Source organism: Coregonus clupeaformis, chromosome 30 (genome assembly GCF_020615455.1).
Source record: "Coregonus clupeaformis isolate EN_2021a chromosome 30, ASM2061545v1, whole genome shotgun sequence".
In the NCBI taxonomy this organism is placed as follows: Eukaryota; Metazoa; Chordata; class Actinopteri; order Salmoniformes; family Salmonidae; genus Coregonus; species Coregonus clupeaformis.
The window spans coordinates 22,707,436-22,728,809 of NC_059221.1; the positions used below are offsets into that span (position 1 = coordinate 22,707,436).

At 44.5% G+C, this 21,374-nt stretch overlaps 1 protein-coding gene across 1 annotated transcript in view; it reads right to left on the reverse strand.

Annotated features, from left to right (window-relative positions):
- Positions 1-21,374, reverse strand: part of LOC121546468 (immunoglobulin-like and fibronectin type III domain-containing protein 1) — a 62,942-nt gene that overhangs the window by 1,063 nt on the left and 40,505 nt on the right. Inside the window, exons 2-5 of the mRNA XM_045209386.1 lie at positions 3,179-3,301; positions 2,897-3,036; positions 2,721-2,820; positions 2,568-2,612 (exon numbers count right to left, since the gene is read on the reverse strand). Of these exons, the coding sequence (XP_045065321.1) occupies positions 2,568-2,612; positions 2,721-2,820; positions 2,897-3,036; positions 3,179-3,301 (408 nt within the window). The remainder of the gene's footprint in view (positions 1-2,567; positions 2,613-2,720; positions 2,821-2,896; positions 3,037-3,178; positions 3,302-21,374) is intronic.

Below are 21,374 nucleotides of genomic sequence, written 5' to 3' on the forward strand. Positions count from 1 at the left end.
CTATGGTCCCTACAGCATCTATAGTCCCTCGGCATCTGCAGTCCCTCAGCATCCATAGTATCAATAGTTTATATAGTCATAAATGCTAGGTTCTCTATAGACTCTATAGTCTTTCCGCTTCCCATACATATAGAATAGCACCTCGTGCTATTACCTATGGCTTGTGGTACCCTCTTCTACATCTTTATGTTGAGTTTCATTGGTTTTATATATATTTTTTATTTTTTAATACAAATTCATTTAAATTGACTTACTGAAATCAGTTGCCGTCCCTCAATTGTTCGCAGATGATGTGTCTCCTCCTGGGCAGCTCACAGTAAGGGTCTGGTCTGGGCGGTCCTCGTCCTCTTTTAGTCAGACAGGAATTTCCCTCACGCTTCATAAAATGTGCCACCGGTTTTCCTTGCAAACCGCTACTGGAAAGCTCTGCAGGCAGAATCAATCATGTCCGTGATGCCACATTGTCGTGGAAATTCAGCAGCAGGGACACTCGAAGTCAATCTTAAATGAATCATAGTTTATTGTCAATCCAACCAACTCAATGCACCATAGCACACATGTCATTCAGGAGCTCTGCTGGGGCAGTCCCAGCAGTTGTCTTATACACGGCTATACACAGACAAGTTATATTTGCATGATTTAGCATAATGAATTCATCATTATCGTTTTGTTCTATTCATGTGACCAACCAATACTGGTTCATAACATGTGACAGACCAATACCTCACGAGGCTTTTACTCTCAAAGCTGAGACCTTGAAACTGAGATATCTTTCGTTCTCAAAACAAGGTCTGGGCGTACTGCCAAAGTGAGGATTCGTCCGATCAGTCACTTGCATGAAGAAAGAAATTGGTTTATAGAAAAGCACAAACATAGAAATGTATAGAATAGAAAAGTACAAACATAAACATTTCCATCACAACAATCTTGGCATTCTCTCAACCAGCTTCATGAGGAATGCTTTTCCAACAGTCTTGAAGGAGTTCCCACATATGCTGAGCACTTGTTGGCTGCTTTTCCTTCACTCTGCGGTTCTTGCCATAATATGGACTTTGTCTTTTACCAAATAGGGCTATCTTCTGTATACCCCACACACCTTGTCACACACAACTGATTGGCGCAAACGTATTAAGAAGGAAAGAAATTCCGCAAATTAACTTTTAACAAGGCATACCTGTTAATTAATTTTAATGCATTCCAGGTGACTACCTCATGAAGCTGGTTGAGAGAATGCCAAGAGTGTGCAAAACTGTCATCAAGGCAAAGGATGGCTACTTTGACGAATCTGAAATATAACATATATTTTGATTTGTTTAACACTTTTTTGGTTACTACATAATTCCTTATGTGTTATTTCAAAGTTTTGATGTCTTCTACGATGTAGAAAATAGTAAAAATAAAGAAAAACCCTGGAATGAGTAGGTGTGTCCAAACTTTTGACTGGTACTGTATGTGATATACTCATATTATCAGAGAACTGAGGTTCACGATTATACATGTAATGATCAACGTTACCAGATGACATCGTAAGCAAACACATACGCTGAGTGTACAAAACATTAAGGACCCCTGCTCTTTCCGTGATAAAGACTGGCCAGGTGAATCCAGGTGAACGCTATGATCCCTTATTGATGTCACTTGTTAAATCCACGTCAATCAGTGTATATAAAGGGGTGGAGACAGGTTAAAGAAAGATTTCTAAGCCCCGAGACAATTGAGACATGGATTGTGTGTGTGTGTGCACCATTCACAGGGTGAATAGGCAAGACAAAAGATTTAAGATTTGTACAACTCAATGTTAGGAAGGTGTTCTTAATGTTTTGTACACTCAGTGTAAACACAATTATAAAATGTGCTTTTCACAATCAATCAATGGTTTCCATAAGTAATGCTGGTTTTTATTAAGCAGCTGAAAATATTGGGCCACAGACTGACAACTCCATGACTCCAAATACTCCTCCTTTGTTGTTGTTGTAGGTTTCTTACGCTTGTGCTGCGTTAATAACCAAGTGGGAAGGTGGTAATTACCAGTTGTGAAGTCGTAAATACCAGTTGGATGCATTCACGTCCTTTGAACTTGTTGAGAAACACTGATTGGCTAATGGCCATCAAGCTGCATCAACTAAAAGTACATATATCTTGCTTGTAAACAAATTATGTTCAAAAACCATATTAATAGATTGTTTATTTTTATAAAAAATGTTTTGCTGTTACTTTTAACTGCCGACAATGTTGTTATCGAGGTAATTTCCTTAGTAGGTCACGTCAGAGGTCAGCATGTGGGAGAAGTCGGAGCTCAGGTAATAGCACAAGGTGCTATTCTATATGTATGGGAAGCGGCAAGACTATAGAGTCTATGGAGACCCTAGCATTTATGACTATATAAACTATTGATACTATGGATGCTGAGGGACTGCAGATGCTGAGGGACTATAGATGCTGTTTCCCACTAGTACAAGTTGGAGGGGCGTTCAAGTGGATTCTTCCTAGTCGTATGTGGTAAATACCACCTTCCCACTTGGTTATGAATTTAGCATTATCATGGATAGATGAATGAAAAGACCCACCTACGTCTTCCAGCTGCTCCATGGCCTTCTTCTTCTTGAATCCAACTAATGAGAGATGTTAAAGATTAGCACCAACATACAAAGACCCAACTCATCATACAAAGTTATATGAAGTGTAAGAAAACATATAATATGTATACCAGGCATTCTCACCCTCAATCACATTCAATGCTGCAGTGCAAATAGCATTGCCATATTCATTTGTAGCATAGCATTTGTAAGTGTCTGTCTCCTCTCCAGACACTCTGGGAATCTGGTGAAATAAATCAACTATATAACTGACTGGATTAATGGGTTATATGCATGCCATTGCACAAGGTTAGACTCACCTCTAAAGTGTATTCACCAGTAGCTTCTTCATATTTGTTTTGAAATTTCTCTGTGTCTGACATATCCCCCTTTGCTCTTCCCCAAGTCACATCCAGTTTTGGATCCCCACACACATGGGCTTTGAAAATGGCTAATTTACCTGTACGATGTGCAAAAACATTGATTCATTATAAAATACCTCAATCCCAATGTGAATTACACTCCAAAAGCTATCTCACATAGACAGACACTGAGAGGGCATAGGCCTGATACAGATCTCTTAAAACATCTAAGGGGCTCACCCTCTTGAATGGTTAGAGCGATGGGTTTGCTAAGGAAGTCTGGGGTGCTCTTGCCCTCCGGTAGCTCCTCTATAAACTGCGTGATCATGACCCCAGGAACCTTGGACCTCTTCTTGATGCCAGCTGGAGAAAACATGAGAAGCAAAAAGAAAATAAGTCAGATACACTGAGTGCATTAAACATTAGGAACACCTGTTCTTTCCATGACATAGACTGACCAGGTGAATCCAGGTGAAAGCTATGATCCCTTGTTAAATCCACTTCAATCAGTGGATTGCATCATTCATCATTCAGTTTCGTCAAAATCAGCCCAGTGCTGTGTCAGCTATCGCGCGTTACTAACGAACGAACAGATGCAGACAGATCCACAGTCCCCTCCCCGATTTCATTGTGGGGGACAATTATTAAATGATGGTATATTTATTTCCATTTTCTTACAAGTCATTAGTGGAGAGGAGGCATCCTGTTATTTTAGCTAGCAGTAGGCCTGGGTCTAGACTACAGTAGCTAGTTACACATGCTTTTAGCAGACACCCTTATACAGAGCAACTTACAGTAGTGAGTGCATATATTTTCCTGCTTTTTCATACTGTTCCCCCGTGGTTATCAAATCCACAACCCTGGCGTGGCAAGCGCAACGCTCTACCAATTGAGCCACACAGGACCACATACTATGCATCTGCTGCATATCTGGCCCTAAAATGAAGCGGTTCTGTATTTTGCATGACAGACGTATTCCTACCAGCAGATGTCAGTCATGGCATGCTTTTCCCCAAGTGAGGTACTGGAAATGGTTTCAAAGTCTTTACCGTGCACATCACAGGACAATGATAATCCAAAGTACACTAGGCAGCCTATAACACATTTTGTATTATTCTTGTCCTTGAATCTGAATAGCATTTTACATTATCACACAGGAGAATGGCCTGGAGGTTTAGGAAGTGTTTTGTAATGAGAAGAGCAATTGTGTGTATAAATATATATATATATATATATATATATATATATATATATATATATCTTAACAGAATGTAGACATCAGAGATAAAACCAACCTCTTTATCCTGAAGTACACGGATTACAGTTTCTCTCTATGTCTTACAATTTCTCAGGAAAATTTACATTTCTATTTCTCTGCATGTTCATTCCAGAAAAATGTGCATGCATACTACACATTCTTCTAGAAATATGTATACAATACAGATACTATACCACTGTTTTTTTTCATCAAAAATAGCTTGAACATTTTGGTTGTTTGTGTTTTTCATATTCAGATCTGCCCTAAAGACAGCATGAGCTAAACTGATTTGATTGGTTGCCCAGAATATGTCTAACCTCAGGACACACAATCAAAATCAATTTACCTCATTGTGTGGAATTTGAAAAACAAAACACTAGTGAGTGAAAAAGCAAAACTTGCTATTAATCACTGTCCTACCTTTTTAAAAATATTTTTCCTGTTCAGCCTGTGAAGGGCCTGGGCATGCAAAGACAAAGTGATGACATGGAAGCAGATGGGACAAGAGACATTAATCCTGGTAAGGACTTGGGGAGAGGGAGGGGAAAGGGAGAGGAGAAGAACCTTTCTGGCAAAGACATGGCTGAGACCTAGTACTTGGTATAGAGACATTAGGATATGTATGGTAAAAACAGGATAGATTCCAGACATACAATAATATGGTAACATTTTACTTAAAGCCGCAAATATATAGAGACATAACGTATTATAAGCCTTATAATAAAACACCATAAAGGCTCATACATGTATATGCTTATAACAAGTAATGAAGGATAATACCACTTAAGACATACCCTTTATGGACTAACCTAATGAAGAGGACCAAGTCAGTAGAGAAATACAAGTTCATTAATTTCTCAGACAATTTATTGTTGTAGAGATGTTATTTCTCTTCTGTGAGACATGTTACTAGACCCTAGAGCTGTCCATTCCGTCATCCTCCCCATCCTCAGGGCAATTCCAATGTTCATGTGTTTATGGTCAACTCTGATTGAATGGCTATATTTCAGAGAGATGCCATTGTGTATAAAAGAGACAGCCCTCCTCTTGAGACTCCGGCTCATCTGCACAGTTCAATATTCAATGAGACTGAACATTCATTCTAAATTGTGTTCCATCCTGTCTTGTTCCTTGTTTTGGGTCTTGCAGTAATCTCTTCTGAAACTGCTGATCACTTGAAACAAGATGTACTTATTTTGTAATCGATTCCTTCTGTTGTGGTTTGTCTTGGGGTTGTTCATCTCATAATAGACTGATCAGGAACCTTGGTACATCCATAGAGCCTGAGGATTACGAGTTGGCAAGAGCTCTGCTATTGGCATTCTGTGGTCCTCAGTAGTATCTTCTTACTCATTACCATAAAGCAAAATATTTGTCTCATCAGTTCCTTTATTGTAATTGCATAAGATACTACTAATCTATCACACTAGTGCCCACTAGCCACACTGCATTAAGAAATAACCAAAGTACAATTTCTTCCATTGGGTTCTTATCTACATAAGGACAGCCTTTTCGCAATATGAAAAAAAGTAAAACATCTTCTCCTGTGTATGTTGGGAAAATAATTGGCATGATTAAAGCATTTTTGTAACCCAGCTATTATCAAAAATGGTTTTACTTGGCAGGTATACTTAGCTATGTTCAAAGCAGGCTTTCTGGCAACATACAGTATGCTGCCGATAATACTGTAGGCTCCTGCAATACCACAGTGAACCACAACAACTTCCCATCTTCATTCTCTCTGGCAATCATTGGGGTCCTTCTGAAGATAAAGCTTGATGTTTGAGGTCTTCTCTGTCTTAGGGAGAATCTCAATTGCACACGCAAAACCCATTGGAGGAGAAGGTCAGAGGGGAGGGACCTCTAGCTTTCTCATCCAATAGGTTTTGAGAAGGAGACAAGGAGAGAGGACGCGAGGAGTATGCAATTGAGATCTTCCCACAGTCTGTTCTGTGTACCGGTACCCCCTCCCTCAGGTTCCGTCGGCCATCGAGCAGCTGCGAGGGGCCCGGTACTTTACCAAGTTGGACCTGAGGAGTGACTACAACCTGATCCAAATCCGGGAAGGAGACGGGTGGAAGACGGCATTCAGCACTACCTCAGGCCACTATGAATACTGCATCATGCCCTACGGCCTCGCCAACGCACCTTCCGTGTTCTAGTCCTTCGTCAATGACGTGTTCCGAGACATGCTGAGTAGACAGGTGGTGGTGTACATCGACGATATCCTGATCTGCTCGGCTACGTTCGACGAGCACGTCAAGGACGTCAGATCGGTACTACTCTGCCTCCGGAAACACAGCCTGTTTGTAAAGGGGGAGAAATGGCCATCTCCTTCCTGGGATACAGGATCAGTCCTCGGGGTGTTCATGGAAAGAGCGAAGACGGATGCCGTCAGGTCATGGCCAGTCCCCACCACCATCAAGGGCCTACAGAGCTTCCTGGGCTTCGCAAATTTCTACCGGTGTTTCATCAGGTCCTTCAGCTCCATAGCCGCTCCGCTCACCTCTCTCCTTAAGGGGGGACCTCAGAAGCTGGCCTGGAACCCTGAGGCTGACGCTGCCTTCAAGTGACTGAAGGAGAAGTTCACCACAGCGCCCCTCCTAAAACACCCAGATCCAGCTCGTCCTTTCATCCTGGAGGTGGACGCATCTGAGGAGGGCGTGTGTGGGGTCCTCTCCCAGCGGCATGGTAAGCCAGAGAAAATGTATCCCTGTGCTTTTTTCTCAAAAAAGCTTACCCCCGTAAAGAGGAACTATGGAGTTGGAGACCGGGAGCTGTTGGCGGTGGTCCTCGCTCTGGAGGAATGGAGACACTGGCTGGAGGGCGCAGTCCATCCATTCCGGATTCTCACTGACCACCGGAATCTGGAGCACATACGGGCTGCAAAATGGATGAACTCTCGTCAAGCCAGGTTGCCCAATTTCTTCTTGCTTTTAGTTTATTCTGTCCTACCGGCCAAGATCCCAGAATGTGAATGCCGACATACTCTCCAGGATGCACCATACCGGAGAAAGGAAGGATCTGGGGGGGTCCTATCCTTCCTCCGTCTCTCATAGTGGCACCTGTCATTTGGGATGTGGATGAAGACATCCGCCTGGCGACTCAGGAGGACCCAGCGCCTGCCAACGAAGACACCTCGGAATGCCCCGGCAGGCAAACTAGTTCCTCTCCCAGTGCCTCAGCGACATTGGTCACACCTGTCCATAGACTTTGTCACCGACCTCCCACGTTCTGACGGCTTCACCAAAGTCCTGGTGGTCGTAGATCGGTTCTCCAAATCATGCTGTTTTTTGACACTAACTGGTCTTCCTTCTGCTCTCCAGGTCGCTGAGGTGGGCCACGGCCAGCCTCACTTCTGTCATGTCTCCTCCCGTGGCTCCCCTCCGGCACTCTGATTCACCGGTCTACTGAGCCACCTGTCTGAGCGCACCACCGGAATGAAAACCAACACACCCTATTCACCTCATCATCTCATCACCACCCTTATATACCCTGGACTGTTCAGTGTTGTGTTGTGTGTGATTGTTAGTGTCTTGTCGTGTACTCACTCTTTGTTGTTCTCTTGCTCAGTGTTAAGTAAACCTTTACATTGTTGATGTCTGCGTCCTGCCTCTTCGTATCCTCAGTACTCGTCACAACTTCTTTGTTGTCTTTTGACATTTCATAATTTATGGGATACGTATGATTGTGTATCTTGAGTAAGGCAAAGTGTGTTTGTGTGTGATTGCTGTGTTTCTCATAGTCTGGTAAAGAAATAGCATACAGTGCATTGCCTTTCATCTTATTTTGGTGGTGTGCTCATTTAAGAACCATCAGAAAACAATTTAATTACATGGGATTCAAAAGATTATTGCACTTCATTTAACAGCCAAGACCTTGTGCGTGTGACAGGGCACATACAGTTGAAGTCGGAAGTTTACATACAGTTAGGTTGGAGTCATTAAAATTAAGTTGACTGTGCCTTTAAACAGCTTGGAAAATTCCAGAAAATGATGTCATGGCTTTAGAAGCTTCTGATAGACTAATTGACATAATTTGAATCAATTGGATGTGTACCTGTGGATGTATTTCAAGGCCTACCTTCAAACACAGTGCCTCTTTGCTTGACATCATGGGAAAATCAAAAGAAATCAGCCAAGACCTCAGAAAAAAGATTGTAGACCTCCACAAGTCTGGTTCATCTTTGGGAGCAATTTCCAAACGCCTGAAGGTACCACGTTCATCTGTACAAACAATAGTACGCAAGTATAAACACCATGGGACCACGCAGCCATCATACCGCTCAGGAAGGAGACGCGTTCTGTCTCCTAGAGATTGACATACTTTGGTGCGAAAAGTGCAAATCAATCCCAGAACAACAGCAAAGGACCTTGTGAAGATGCTGGAGGAAACAGGTACAAAAGTATCTATATCCACAGTAAAACGAGTCCTATATCGACATAACCTGAAAGGCCGCTCAGCAAGGAAGAAGCCACTGCTCCAAAACCGCCATAAAAAAGCCAGACTATGGTTGGCAACACATGGGGACAAAGATCGTACTTTTTGGAGAAATGTCCTCTGGTCTGATGAAACAAAAATAGAACTGTTTGGTCATAATGACCATCGTTATGTTTTGAGGAAAAAGGGGTAGCGCTTGCAAGCCGAAGAACACCATCCCAACTGTGAAGCATGGGGGTGGCAGCATCATGCTGTGAGGGTGCTTTGCTGCAGGAGGGACTGGTGCACTTCACAAAATAGATGGCATCATGAGGAAGGAAAATTATGTGGATATATTGAAGCAACATCTCAAGACATCAGTCAGGAAGTTAAAGCTTGGTCGCAAATGGGTCTTCGAAATGGACAATGACCCCAAGCATACTTCCAAAGTTGTGGCAAAATGGCTTAAGGACAACAAAATCAAGGTATTGGAGTGGCCATCACAAAGCCCTGACCTCAATCCTATAGAAGATGTGTGGGCAGAACTGAAAAAGCATGTGCGAGCAAGGAGGCCTACAAACCTGACTCAGTTACACCAGCTCTGTCAGGAGGAATGGGCCAAAATTCACCCAACTTATTGTGGGAAGCTTGTGGAAGGCTACCCGAAATGTTTGACCCAAGTTAAACAATTTAAAGGCAATGGTACCAAATAATAATTGAGGGTATGTAAACTTCTGACCCACTGGGAATGTGATGAAATAAATAAAATCTGAAATAAAACATTCTCTCTACTATTATTCTGACATTTCACATTCTTAAAATAAAAAGTGGTGATCCTAACTGACCTTAGACAGGGAATGTTTACTAGGATTAAATGTCATGAATTGTGAAAAACTGAGTTTAAATGTATTTGGCTAAGGTGTATGTAAACTTCTGACTTCAACTGTACCTAATAAAACTATGACCATGCTGTCACCGACATTGTGCAAATGAATGGAGGGGTTATACTTGAATAGGTAAGCAGATAAAAATAGCAAGGTCAAGGTTTTTGTTCTAAGTATAAAAACCATATCTACTTGTTTAATGCATATCTAAATAGCTTTAAATCCCCATTAATTAAATCCACTAAGGTTGTATTTACACAGTGTGAGAGAAACATTAGTATTAGCATTACTTTAAGGTTAATATAAATGATAGGTGTGTACAATCCTGTTACTCTGGTTGTGTAAATTGCTGTTTTAACATAACTTTGTACCTAATCCACCACGGCTGTGCACATCTCATGTTCTTACCCCCACCCTCTGTACTCTGAAACTTGCATGTTCAGATACAAGGTATCTCTGTTCCGAACGAAGTCTCTCCTTATCCTCTATTCTAAGAACAAACAGTTCTTAGTACTCGCATGAGAACACAGAGGACTCCGAATATTTGGCCACCTCATCCAGTAGATATCTGTTGGTTTGACACATTGAGACAGTTGTGGTGGAACTAGCCATGACTAAGCATTTATAGGTCTACTATATAAGACTTTGTTTATCTCTGTGTGTCAGAGCTCTCGGCCCAATACTCAAGAGTGTGGGGTCGACCAGCCTCATTATTGCAGAGCACTCACTCTATTCATTTGTGTGTGGTGTGACCTGCTCCCTTAGTAATACGTTTAGAATAAAGTAATATCCTGATTGGTGATTGACCTTGTCTCTCCTCATTAAATAATTAGAATTTCCACGACAACAGGCAGCCCAATTCTGATCTTTTTCCCAATTATTGGCAAAAGATCAGAATTAGACTGCCTGTGTAAATGCAGCCTAAGAATTGTCTCGCCAAAAAGTGGAAGACAAAGGTCATCGCATAAGGGTCTTGGTATGGGAGGCAATTCTCAAAAGTTAAGAGCTGTGGAAATACCTTATTTGTTCCAAAAACTCTTCCAGGCTTGTTTTGAGGCATTATTACATCTGTATGGTACAAATCCATAATCAAGCCTATCCCCAAATATGACACTAAAATCCCATTGAACAATAGAGGGATAAGTCTCATTAGCACTGTATGTAAATTGTATTCTTGCATTCTAAATAACAGGCTCTCCCACTATCTAGAACTGTCTGGTCAGCTTGCTGATGAACAGAATTACTTAGGAAAGCCAGAGCGTTTATAGACCATATATATACACACACACTTTCTTCACAGTGGTCTGGGCTAGAATTCAAGAGAGAGAACCAAGTTGCCTGTTTTATTGATTTTCAGAAGGCTTTCGATTGGGTGAAAAGAGACTTGCTTTTAGACTAATTAAAATGGGAATTGATGGAGGATTCTATGATGCCTTCAAAGCTCTTTATCGGGCTCCAGTTGCCTGTGTTCAGGTCAATGTCCTCAAGACTGGCTGGTTTCCAACCCCTCACGGTGTAAAGCAGGGAGACATACTCTCGCCCACTTTATTTGCACTATATGTTAATGATTTAGCACTACAAATAAAACATGCTAAACTTGGTGTTGAAGTTGCGGATATATTCCTGAGCATCTTGTTGTATGCTGATGACATAGTTCTCCTTGCAGAGACCGAAGATGACCTCCAAAATATGTTGAATATTGTTAATTTATGGCGTACTAAATGGAGACTAGTGGTAAATCAAGAGAAGACCCAGATTGTTCATTTCAGAACGAAGGGCCTGCAGAGAAGTGCACACAACCTTTGTTTTGGTACAACAACATTATTCTACACTGGGCTCCATAAATACCTTGGTTTCACTCTGGATGAACACATGACCTTTGAAGATGGCTTTAGATCACTGGCAGATTCTGCAGGTAGAGCCTTGGGGTCAGTGTTAAACAAAATTAAAATAAGTAAGGATCTTGGTTACTGTGCTTATTCTTAGTTGTATAAATCTTGTGTGTGTCCAGTGATGGACTATGCTGCTGGGGTATGGGGATCCAAAGTGCGTAATAATTGAAACAATGTTCAAAACAGAGCAATCCGCTGCGTTCTTGGTGTGTACAAACTGACTCCAAACCTGGCCATCTGTGGAGGTATGGGTTGGGAACCATGTGTGGTTAGGCAAAAAGGGGACATGGTACGTCTATGGAACACACTGATAAATATGCCAAAACACAGAATCACAAAAAAGTGTCAGACTGAGATCTTAATCATAACTGTCTGTGGGCTAGAGAATTATCAATTTTTTTTGTGAAACTGATTTGCAGTATATATACACAGTACCACTCAAAGGTTTGGACACACCTACTCCTTCCAGGGTTTTTCTTTATTTTTTATATTTTCTACATTGTAGAATAATAGTGAAGACATCAAAACTATGAAATAACACAAATTGAATAATGTAGTAACCAAAAAAGTGTTACACAAATCAAAATATATTCTATATTTGAGATTCTTCAAATAGCCACCCTTTGCCTTGATGACAGGTTTGCGCACTCTTGGCTTTCTCTCAACCAGCTTAATGAGGTAGTCACCTGGAATGCATTTCAATTAACAGGTGTGCCTTCTTAAAAGTTAATTTGTGGAATTTCTTTCCTTCTTAATGCGTTTGAGCCAATCAGTTGTGTTGTGACAAGGTAGGTGGGGTATACAGAAGATTGCCCTATTTGGTAAAATACCAAGTCCATATTATGGCAAGAACAGCTCAAATAAGCAAAGAGAAATGACAGTCCATCATTACTTTAAGACATGAAGGTCAGTCAATACGGAACATTTCAAGAACTTTGAAAGTTTCTTCAAGTGCAGTCGCAAAAAACATCAAGCGCTATGATGAAACTAGCTCTCATGAGGACCGCGACAGGAATGGAAGACCCAGAGTTAACTCTACTGCAGAGGATAAGTTCATTAGAGTTACCAGTCTCTGAAATTTCAGCCCAAACTAACTGACACATCTCAACATCAACTGTTCAGAGGGGACTATGTGAATCAGGCCTTCATGGTCAAATTGCTGCAAAGAAACCACTACTTAAGGACACCAATAAGAAGAGACCTGCTTGGGCCAAGAAACACAAGCAATGGACATTAGACCTGTGGAAATGTGTCCTTTGGTCTGGAGTCCAAATTTGAGATTTTTGGTTCAAACCGCCATGTCTTTGTGAGACGCAGTGTGGGTGAACGGATGCTCTCCGCATGTGTATTTCCCACCGTAAAGCATGGAGGAGGAGGTGTTATGGTGTGGGGGTGCTTTGCTGGTGACACTGTCTGTGATATATTTAGAATTCAAGGCACACTTAACCAGCATGGCTACCACAGCATTCTACAGCGATATGCCATCCCATCTGGTTTGGGCTTGGTCGGACTATCTTTGTTTTTCAACAGGACAATGACCCAACACACCTCCAGGCTGTGTAAGGGCTATTTGACCAAGAAGGAGAGTGATGGAGTACTGCATCAGATGACAGCCGTGAGCTGCCCAGTGACACAAGCCTACCAGACGAGCTAAATTACTTCTATGCTCGCTTCGAGGCAAGTAACACTGAAACATGCATGAGAGCATCAGCTGTTCCGGACGACTGTGTGATCACGCTCTCCGTAGCCGATGTAAGAACTTTAAACAGGTCAACATTCACAAGGCCACAGGGCCAGACGGATTACCAGGACGTGTACTCTGAGCATGACACACTGACCAACTGGCAAGTGTCTTCACTGACATTTTCAACCTCTCCCTGTCTGAGTCTGTAATACCTACATGTTTCAAGCAGACCACCATAGTCCCTGTGCCCAAGGACACTAAGATAACCTGCCTAAATGATTACTGACCTGTAGCACTCACATCTGTAGCCATGAAGTGCTTTGAAAGGCTGGTCATGGCTCACATCAACACCATTATCCCAGAAACCCTAGACCCACTCCAATTTGCATACCGCCCCAACAGATCCACAGATTGCGCTCCACACTGCCCTTTCAGACATGGACAAAGGAACACCTACAGTGGGGGAAAAAAGTATTTAGTCAGCCACCAATTGTGCAAGTTCTCCCACTTAAAAAGATGAGAGAGGCCTGTAATTTTCATCATAGGTACACGTCAACTATGACAGTTAAATAAAAAAATCCAGAAAATCACATTGTAGGATTTTTTATGAATTTATTTGCAAATTATGGTGGAAAATAAGTATTTGGTCACCTACAAACAAGCAAGATTTCTGGCTCTCACAGACCTGTAACTTCTTCTTTAAGAGGCTCCTCTGTCCTCCACTCATTACCTGTATTAATGGCACCTGTTTGAACTTGTTATCAGTATAAAAGACACCTGTCCACAACCTCAAACAGTCACACTCCAAACTCCACTATGGCCAAGACCAAAGAGCTGTCAAAGGACACCAGAAACAAAATTGTAGACCTGCACCAGGCTGGGAAGACTGAATCTGCAATAGGTAAGCAGCTTGGTTTGAAGAAATCAACTGTGGGAGCAATTATTAGGAAATGGAAGACATACAAGACCACTGATAATCTCCCTCGATCTGGGGCTCCACGCAAGATCTCACCCCGTGGGGGTCAAAATGATCACAGGAATGGTGAGCAAAATCCCAGAACCACACGGGGGGACCTAGTGAATGACCTGCAGAGAGCTGGGACCAAAGTAACAAAGCCTACCATCAGTAACACACTACGCCGCTCAGGGACTCAAATCCTGCAGTGCCAGACGTGTCCCCTGCTTAAGCCAGTACATGTCCAGGCCCGTCTGAAGTTTGCTAGAGTGCATTTGGATGATCCAGAAGAGGATTGGGGAGAATGTCATATGGTCAGATGAAACCAAAATATAACTTTTTGGTAAAAACTCAACTTGGAGGACAAAGAATGCTGAGTTGCATCCAAAGAACACCATCCCTACTGTGAAGCATGGGGATGGAAACATCATGCTTTGGGGCTGTTTTTCTGCAAAGGGACCAGGACGACTGATCCGTGTAAAGGAAAGAATGAATGGGGCCTTGTATCGTGTTATTTTGAGTGAAAACCTCCTTCCATCAGCAAGGGCATTGAAGATTAAACGTGGCTGGGTCTTTCAGCATGACAATGATCCCAAACACACCGCCCAGGCAACGAAGGAGTGGCTTCGTAACAAGCATTTCAAGGTCCTGGAGTGGCCTAGCCAGTCTCCAGATCTCAACCACATAGAAAATCTTTGGAGGGAGTTGAAAGTCAGAGTTGCCCAGCGACAGCCCCAAAACATCACTGCTCTAGAGGAGATCTGCATGGAGGAATGGGCCAAAATACCAGCAACAGTGTGTGAAAACCTTGTGAAGACTTACAGAAAACGTTTGACATGTGTCATTGCCAACAAAGGGTATATAACAAAGTATTGAGAAACTTTTGTTATTGACCAAATACTTATTTTCCACCATAATTTGCAAATAAATTCATAAAAAATCCTACAATGTGATTTTCTGGATTTATTTTTCTCATTTTGTCTGTCATAGTTGACGTGTACCTATGATGAAAATTACAGGCCTCTCTCATCTTTTTAAGTGGGAGAACTTGCACAATTGGTGGCTGACTAAATACTTTTTTTCCCCACTGTATGTGAGAATGCTAAAAGAAGAGGACTGAGAATGCCCCCATTCTCATCGACGGGGCTGTAGTGGAGCAGGTTGAGAGCTTCAAGTTCCTTGGTGTCCACATCACCAACAAACTAACATGGTCCAAGCACACCAAGACAGTCGTGAAGAGGGCACGACAAAACCTATTCCCCCTAAGGAGACTGAAAAGATTTGGCATGGGTCCTCAGATCCTCCAAAGGTTCTACAGCTGCACCATCGAGAGCATCCTGACTGGTTGCATCACTGCCTGGTATGGCAACTGCTCGGCCTCCGACTGCAAGGCACTTCAGTGGGTAGTGTGTACGGCCCAGTACATCACTGGGGCCAAGCTTCCTGCCATCCAGGACCTCTATACCAGGCGGTGTCAGAGGAAGGCCCTAAAATTGTCAAAGACTCCAGCCACACTAGTAGCTGCTGCTACTCTGTTTATTATCTATGCATAGTCACTTTAATAACTCTACCTACATGTACATATTACCTCGACTAACCGGTGCCCCCGCACATTGACTCGGTACCGGTACCCCCTGTATATAGCCTCGCTATTGTTATTTTTACTGCTGTTCTTTAATTATTTGCTACTTTTATTTCATATTTTTTTATATTGTATGTTTTGTGATTTTTTTTTGTTTTCTTTCTTAAAACTGCATTGTTGGTTAAGCGCTTGTAAGTAAGCATTTCACTGTAAGGTCTACACCTGTTGTATTCGGCGCATGTGACAAATACAATTTTATTTGGTCTCCACAATCACCCAACCTCAACCCAATTGAGATGGTTTGGGATGAGTCGGACCGCAGAGTGAAGGAAAAGCAGCCAACAGGTGCTCAGCATATGTGGGAACTCCTTCAAGACTGTTGGAAAAGCATTCCAGGTGAAGCTGGTTGTGAGAATGCCAAGAGTGTGCAAAGCTGTCATCAAGGCAAAGGTTGGCTATTTGAAGATTCTCAAATATAAAATATACTTTGATTTGTTTAACACTTTTTTGTTTACTACATGATTCCATATGTGTTATTTCATAGTTTTGATGTCTTTATTATTCTACAATGTAAAAAAAAATGTAAAAATAAACGTTTGACTGGTAATATATATACACTGCTCAAACAAATAAAGGGAACACTAAAATAACACATCCTAGATCAGAATGAAATAATCTTATTAAATATTTTTTTCTTTACATAGCTGAATGTGCTGACAACAAAATCACACAAAAATGATCAATGGAAATCAAATGTATCAACCCATGGAGGTCTGGATTTGGAGTCACACTCAAAATTAAAGTGGAAAACCACACTACAGGCTGATCCAACTTTGATGTAATGTCCTTAAAACAAGTCAAAATGAGGCTCAGTAGTGTGTGGCCTCCACGTGCCTGTATGACCTCCCCTACAACGCCTGGGCATGCTCCTGATGAGGTGGCGGATGGTCTCCTGAGGGATCTCCTCCCAGACCTGGACTAAAGCATCCGCCAACTCCTGGACAGTCTGTGGTGCAACGTGGCGTTGGTGGATGGAGCGAGACATGATGTCCCAGATGTGCTCAATTGGATTCAGGTCTGGGGAACGGGCGGTCCATAGCATCAATGCCTTCCTCTTGCAGGAACTGCTGACACTCCAGCCACATGAGGTCTAGCATTGTCTTGCATTAGGAGGAACCCAGGGCCAACCACACCAGCATATGGTCTCACAAGGCGTCTGAGGATCTCATCTCGGTACCTAATGGCAGTCAGGCAACCTCTGGCGAGCACATGGAGGGCTGTGCGGCCCCCCAAAGAAATGCCACCCCACACCATGACTGACCCACCGCCAAACCGTTCATGCTGGAGGATGTTGTAGGCAGCAGAACGTTCTCCACGGCGTCTCCAGACTCTGTCACGTCTGTCACATGTGCTCAGTGTGAACCTGCTTTAATCTTTGAAGAGCACAGGGCGCCAGTGGCGAATTTGCCAATCTTGGTGTTCTCTGGCAAATGCCAAACGTCCTGCACGGTGTTGGTTTGTAAGCACAACCCCCACCTGTGGAGGTCGGGCCCTCATACCACCCTCATGGAGTCTGTTTCTGACCGTTTGAGCAGACACATGCACATTTGTGGCCTGCTGGAGGTCATTTTGCAGGGCTCTGGCAGTGCTCCTCCTGCTCCTCCTTGCACAAAGGCGGAGATAGCGGTCCTGCTGCTGGGTTGTTGCCCTCCTACGGCCTCCTCCACGTCTCCTGTGTTATGATTTAACTGGATAAGAACCCAAATGCAGACAAGTACACGAAGCCATAGAAGTTAACAGGTTTATTTACAATGTTCAAAGTCCAGGTACAGGGAGGGTAACAGATCCAGATCAGGGCAGGTGTGGTACCGTAATGTCCTAGTGTCCGTGATGAGTCCAAAGAGAGGTCCGGTATTGGAGAGCAGGATGGTGGTGGCAGGAGTAGAAGCGGAGGCAGGAGTCAGGTTCCAAATATATGGTCAGTCTTGACTATGATCTGACGATGAGTGGTAAGTTTGACCGGGTCTTAAAGGCTGAGGTGATTATGGTGAATGAGCTGCAGCTGGAACCCTGACTCCCGCACACCAGACTTCACTCCTGCAATCAAGGACAGACAGAGGGGAGGGAGAGAGCAGAGAGAGCTACCTAGCAGCAGTAGGCCTAACAGTACCCCCTCTACGGACGCCACCTGGCGGCCGACGGGGTTTATCGGGATGCCAACCTATGAAACTCTCGGACAGAGCAGGATCCACAGAAGCTCCTGGGCACCCAGGAACGTTCTCGGGACATAACCCTCCCAATCCACCAGGTACTGGAAACCACGACCTCGCGGCGAACATCCAGAAGTCGCCGGACAGTGTAGACCGGACCCCCACCCACGATCCTGGGCGGAGGAGGGGGACGGAGGGCGGGCACAGAGGGCTAACCGACACAGGCTTAATCTGGGAAACATGAAAGGTGGAATGAACCCGTAGGGAGGCAGGAAGCTGTAGCTTAACCGCGCAGGGGTTAACAATAGACAGTATCTTGAACGGTCCTATAAAACAAGGCGCCATCTTCTTAGACTCCACCTTCAATGGAAGGTCCCGTGACTTCAGCCATACCTCTTGACCAGGAGAGTAACCGGGAGCCTGGGACCGGTGACGGTTGGCTTGCCTCTGCATGTACGCCGAAGCTCGGGACAGAGCTACCCTGGCCTTCCTCCAGACCTTGAAGCAGCGGCGCATGTGGGACTGCACCGAGGTACCGCCAGTTCCCTCTCTTGGGAAGGGAACAGGGGAGGTTGATAACCCAGAGCACACAGAAAAGGAGACAAACCAGAGGGGAAGCGTTAGTCAAGGTGTTATGAGCATATTCCACCCAGGGGAGCATGGAGCTCCATGACCCAGGGTTAGACCCAGTGACACAGCGAAGAGCGGTCTCCATCTCCTGGTTCGCTCTCTCGGCTTGCCCGTTGGTCTGGGGGGTGATATCCAGAGGACAGGCTGGATGTAATGCCCAAAGCTTTACAGAAAGCTTTCCACACCTGGGAGACAAACTGGGGACCCCTGTCAGAGACAATATCCGTGGGTAGACCATAGAGCGGAACACATGTTCAACCAAAATATCAGCCGTCTCTCTGGCAGTAGGCAGTTTAGGTAGGGCCAAAAAATGAGCGAACTTAGAAAAACGATCAATCACCGTAAGAATGACAGTCTTACCAGACGAGGGGGAAGTCCAGTGACAAAATCCATAGCGATATGCGACCAGGGCCGGCTGGGTATAGGTAGAGGTCGAGATGACCAGCGCTGGCCTGGGTGGAGTTCTTACTGCGTGCACATACCGTACAAGCAGCAATGAAGGCTCGAGTGTCCGCCTCCATCGTGGCCCACCAGAACTTACGTCGCACAAAGTCAAGGGTCCGCGAAACTCCAGGGGGTGACAGGTAAGGGGAGACGAAGTGAGCCCACTGAAGTACCTGGGAGCGAGCAGACTCAGGGACAAACATCCGAGTTAGGAGGACCCCTCCCAGGGTCAGCTTGATGATGTTGAGCCTGTCTAACAATCCCCTCGATGTCACATGTGATGACTGCAATACTGCAGGTAGGGAGGCAAAATGGGTTCAGGGTTACTACCAGTATCAACAGCCGAATGAACACGAGACAGGGCGTCAGGCTTGACGTTACGTGACCCAGGACGGTAAGACAGAGAAAAATTGAATCTCCCAAAAATAGTGCCCACCTGGCTTGGACGGGGTTGAGCTGCTTCGCTGACTGGAGGTAAGCCAGATTCTTATGATCCGTCCAAACGATGAAGGGTTGTTCCGCCCCCTCCAACCAATGCTTCGCCACTCCTCGAGAGCCAGCTTAACGGCAAGCAGTTCACGATTGCCAACATCATAATTCCTCTCTGCCTGAGAAAGTTTCCTTGAGAGAAAAGCACAGGGATGCAGTTTGTTATCTTCAGGAGAACGTTGTGACAACACTGCACCTACCCCAGTGTCGGATGCATCCACCTCCACGACAAACTGGCGGTCGGGGTCCGCTGCATCAGAATGGGAGCCGAGGCGAAGCGATGTTTCAGTTCTTCGAACGCTGATTCGGCCCCTTCATTCCAAGCGAACGGTCGTGAGATGGAGGTGAGAGCGGTGAGTGGCGCCGCAATGCGGCTGTAGTCCTTGATGAACCTCCTATAGAAGTTCGCAAACCCCAGGAATCGTTGAAGTTGTTTGCGGGTAGAGGGAGCTGGCCAGTCGGTGACAGCAGAGATCTTAGCTGGGTCCATCCGCAACTCCCCTGAGCTATGATGTAACCCAAAAGAGGTCTCAGACACATGAAATTCACATTTCTCCATCTTCACAAACAGTTTGTTCTCCAACAACCTTTTGCAACACCTGGCGCACATGTAGTTCATGTTCCTGGGAGGACTCTGAGAAAATCAAGATATCATCCAGATAGACAAAAACAAACCGATTCAACATGTCCCGAAGGACATCATTGACTAGTGCCTGAAAAACAGCAGGGGCATTGGACAACCCAAAAGGCATAACCAGATACTCAAAATGTCCCAAGGGTGTGTTGAAGGCAGTCTTCCATTCATCACCCCTTACGAATGCGCACCAGGTGATACGCATTTCGTAGATCCAGTTTCGTAAAGATGGTAGCACCATGAAGGAGGGGAAAAGCAGAATTAATCAAAGGCAGAGAATACTTGTTCTTAATGGTGATGTTGTTAAGACCACGGTAATCAATACAGGGTCTGAGGGTCTTATCCTTCTTAGCAACAAAAAAGAATCCCGCTCCTACAGGTGACGAGGAAGGACGCATAATACCTGCCGCCAAGGAGTCCCGAATGTAGTTCTCCACAGCCTCCGTCTCCGGCCGGGAGAGATTGTACAGGCGACTGCTGGGGAGCGGGGCTCCTGGCTGGAGGTCAATGGCGCAGTCGTAAGGCCGGTGAGGAGGAAGAGAAGTAGCTCTGTGTTTGCAGAAAACGGATGCCAGGTCATGATACGCGTCAGGGACAGCAGAGAGATCCATGGACTCCAGTGGAGGTTGAGGCACAGTACTGGCAGGAGTCTGAGCAGAACACAAACAATTCACATGACAAAATGTGCTCCATGAAACAATGTTACCTGTCACCCAATCAAGTGTGGATTGTGTCTTAGAGCCAGGGGATACCAAGGACCAGGGGTGTCTGTGGGCAGTCGATAATATGGAATTGAATGTTCTCCTGATGATTTCCCGACACTCTAAGACAAACAGGAACAGTTTGATGGGTAATACGGGTCAACAATTGTCCATTTAGACCCTTAGCCTGCAGCGGACAGTCCATAGGAACAGTCTCCAAATCCATTTGTTGAGCCCACTCTCTATCCAAAAGCTTTCGTCGGCACCAGAGTCAATCAGCGCACTAACAGAGAAATTCTGGAACTGCCACTGGAGGGATGCCTGGAGCAGAATGCGGGAGAAGAGGAAGAATCCGCTGCTCGGCTCACCAAAACTTCTCCCATTAATGATGAGCCGGCCCTTTTCCCCGGACGAACTGGGCAGGAAGGAACGAAATGACCAGCTTCTCCACAATACAGGCAGACCCGAGCCTGAATACGACGTGCACGCTCCTCTGAGGACAACCGTGCACGACCCACCTCCATGGCTTCGGGTTCAGTGCTCCTCGTATCGACTCGGGAAGACACGGCTTTCTCCGTAGGGAAGAGTTTGTTGATGACAGACAGGTTGCTTGGAACTAACACTCCTCTCCCGGCGGCGCTCCCGAATCCGATT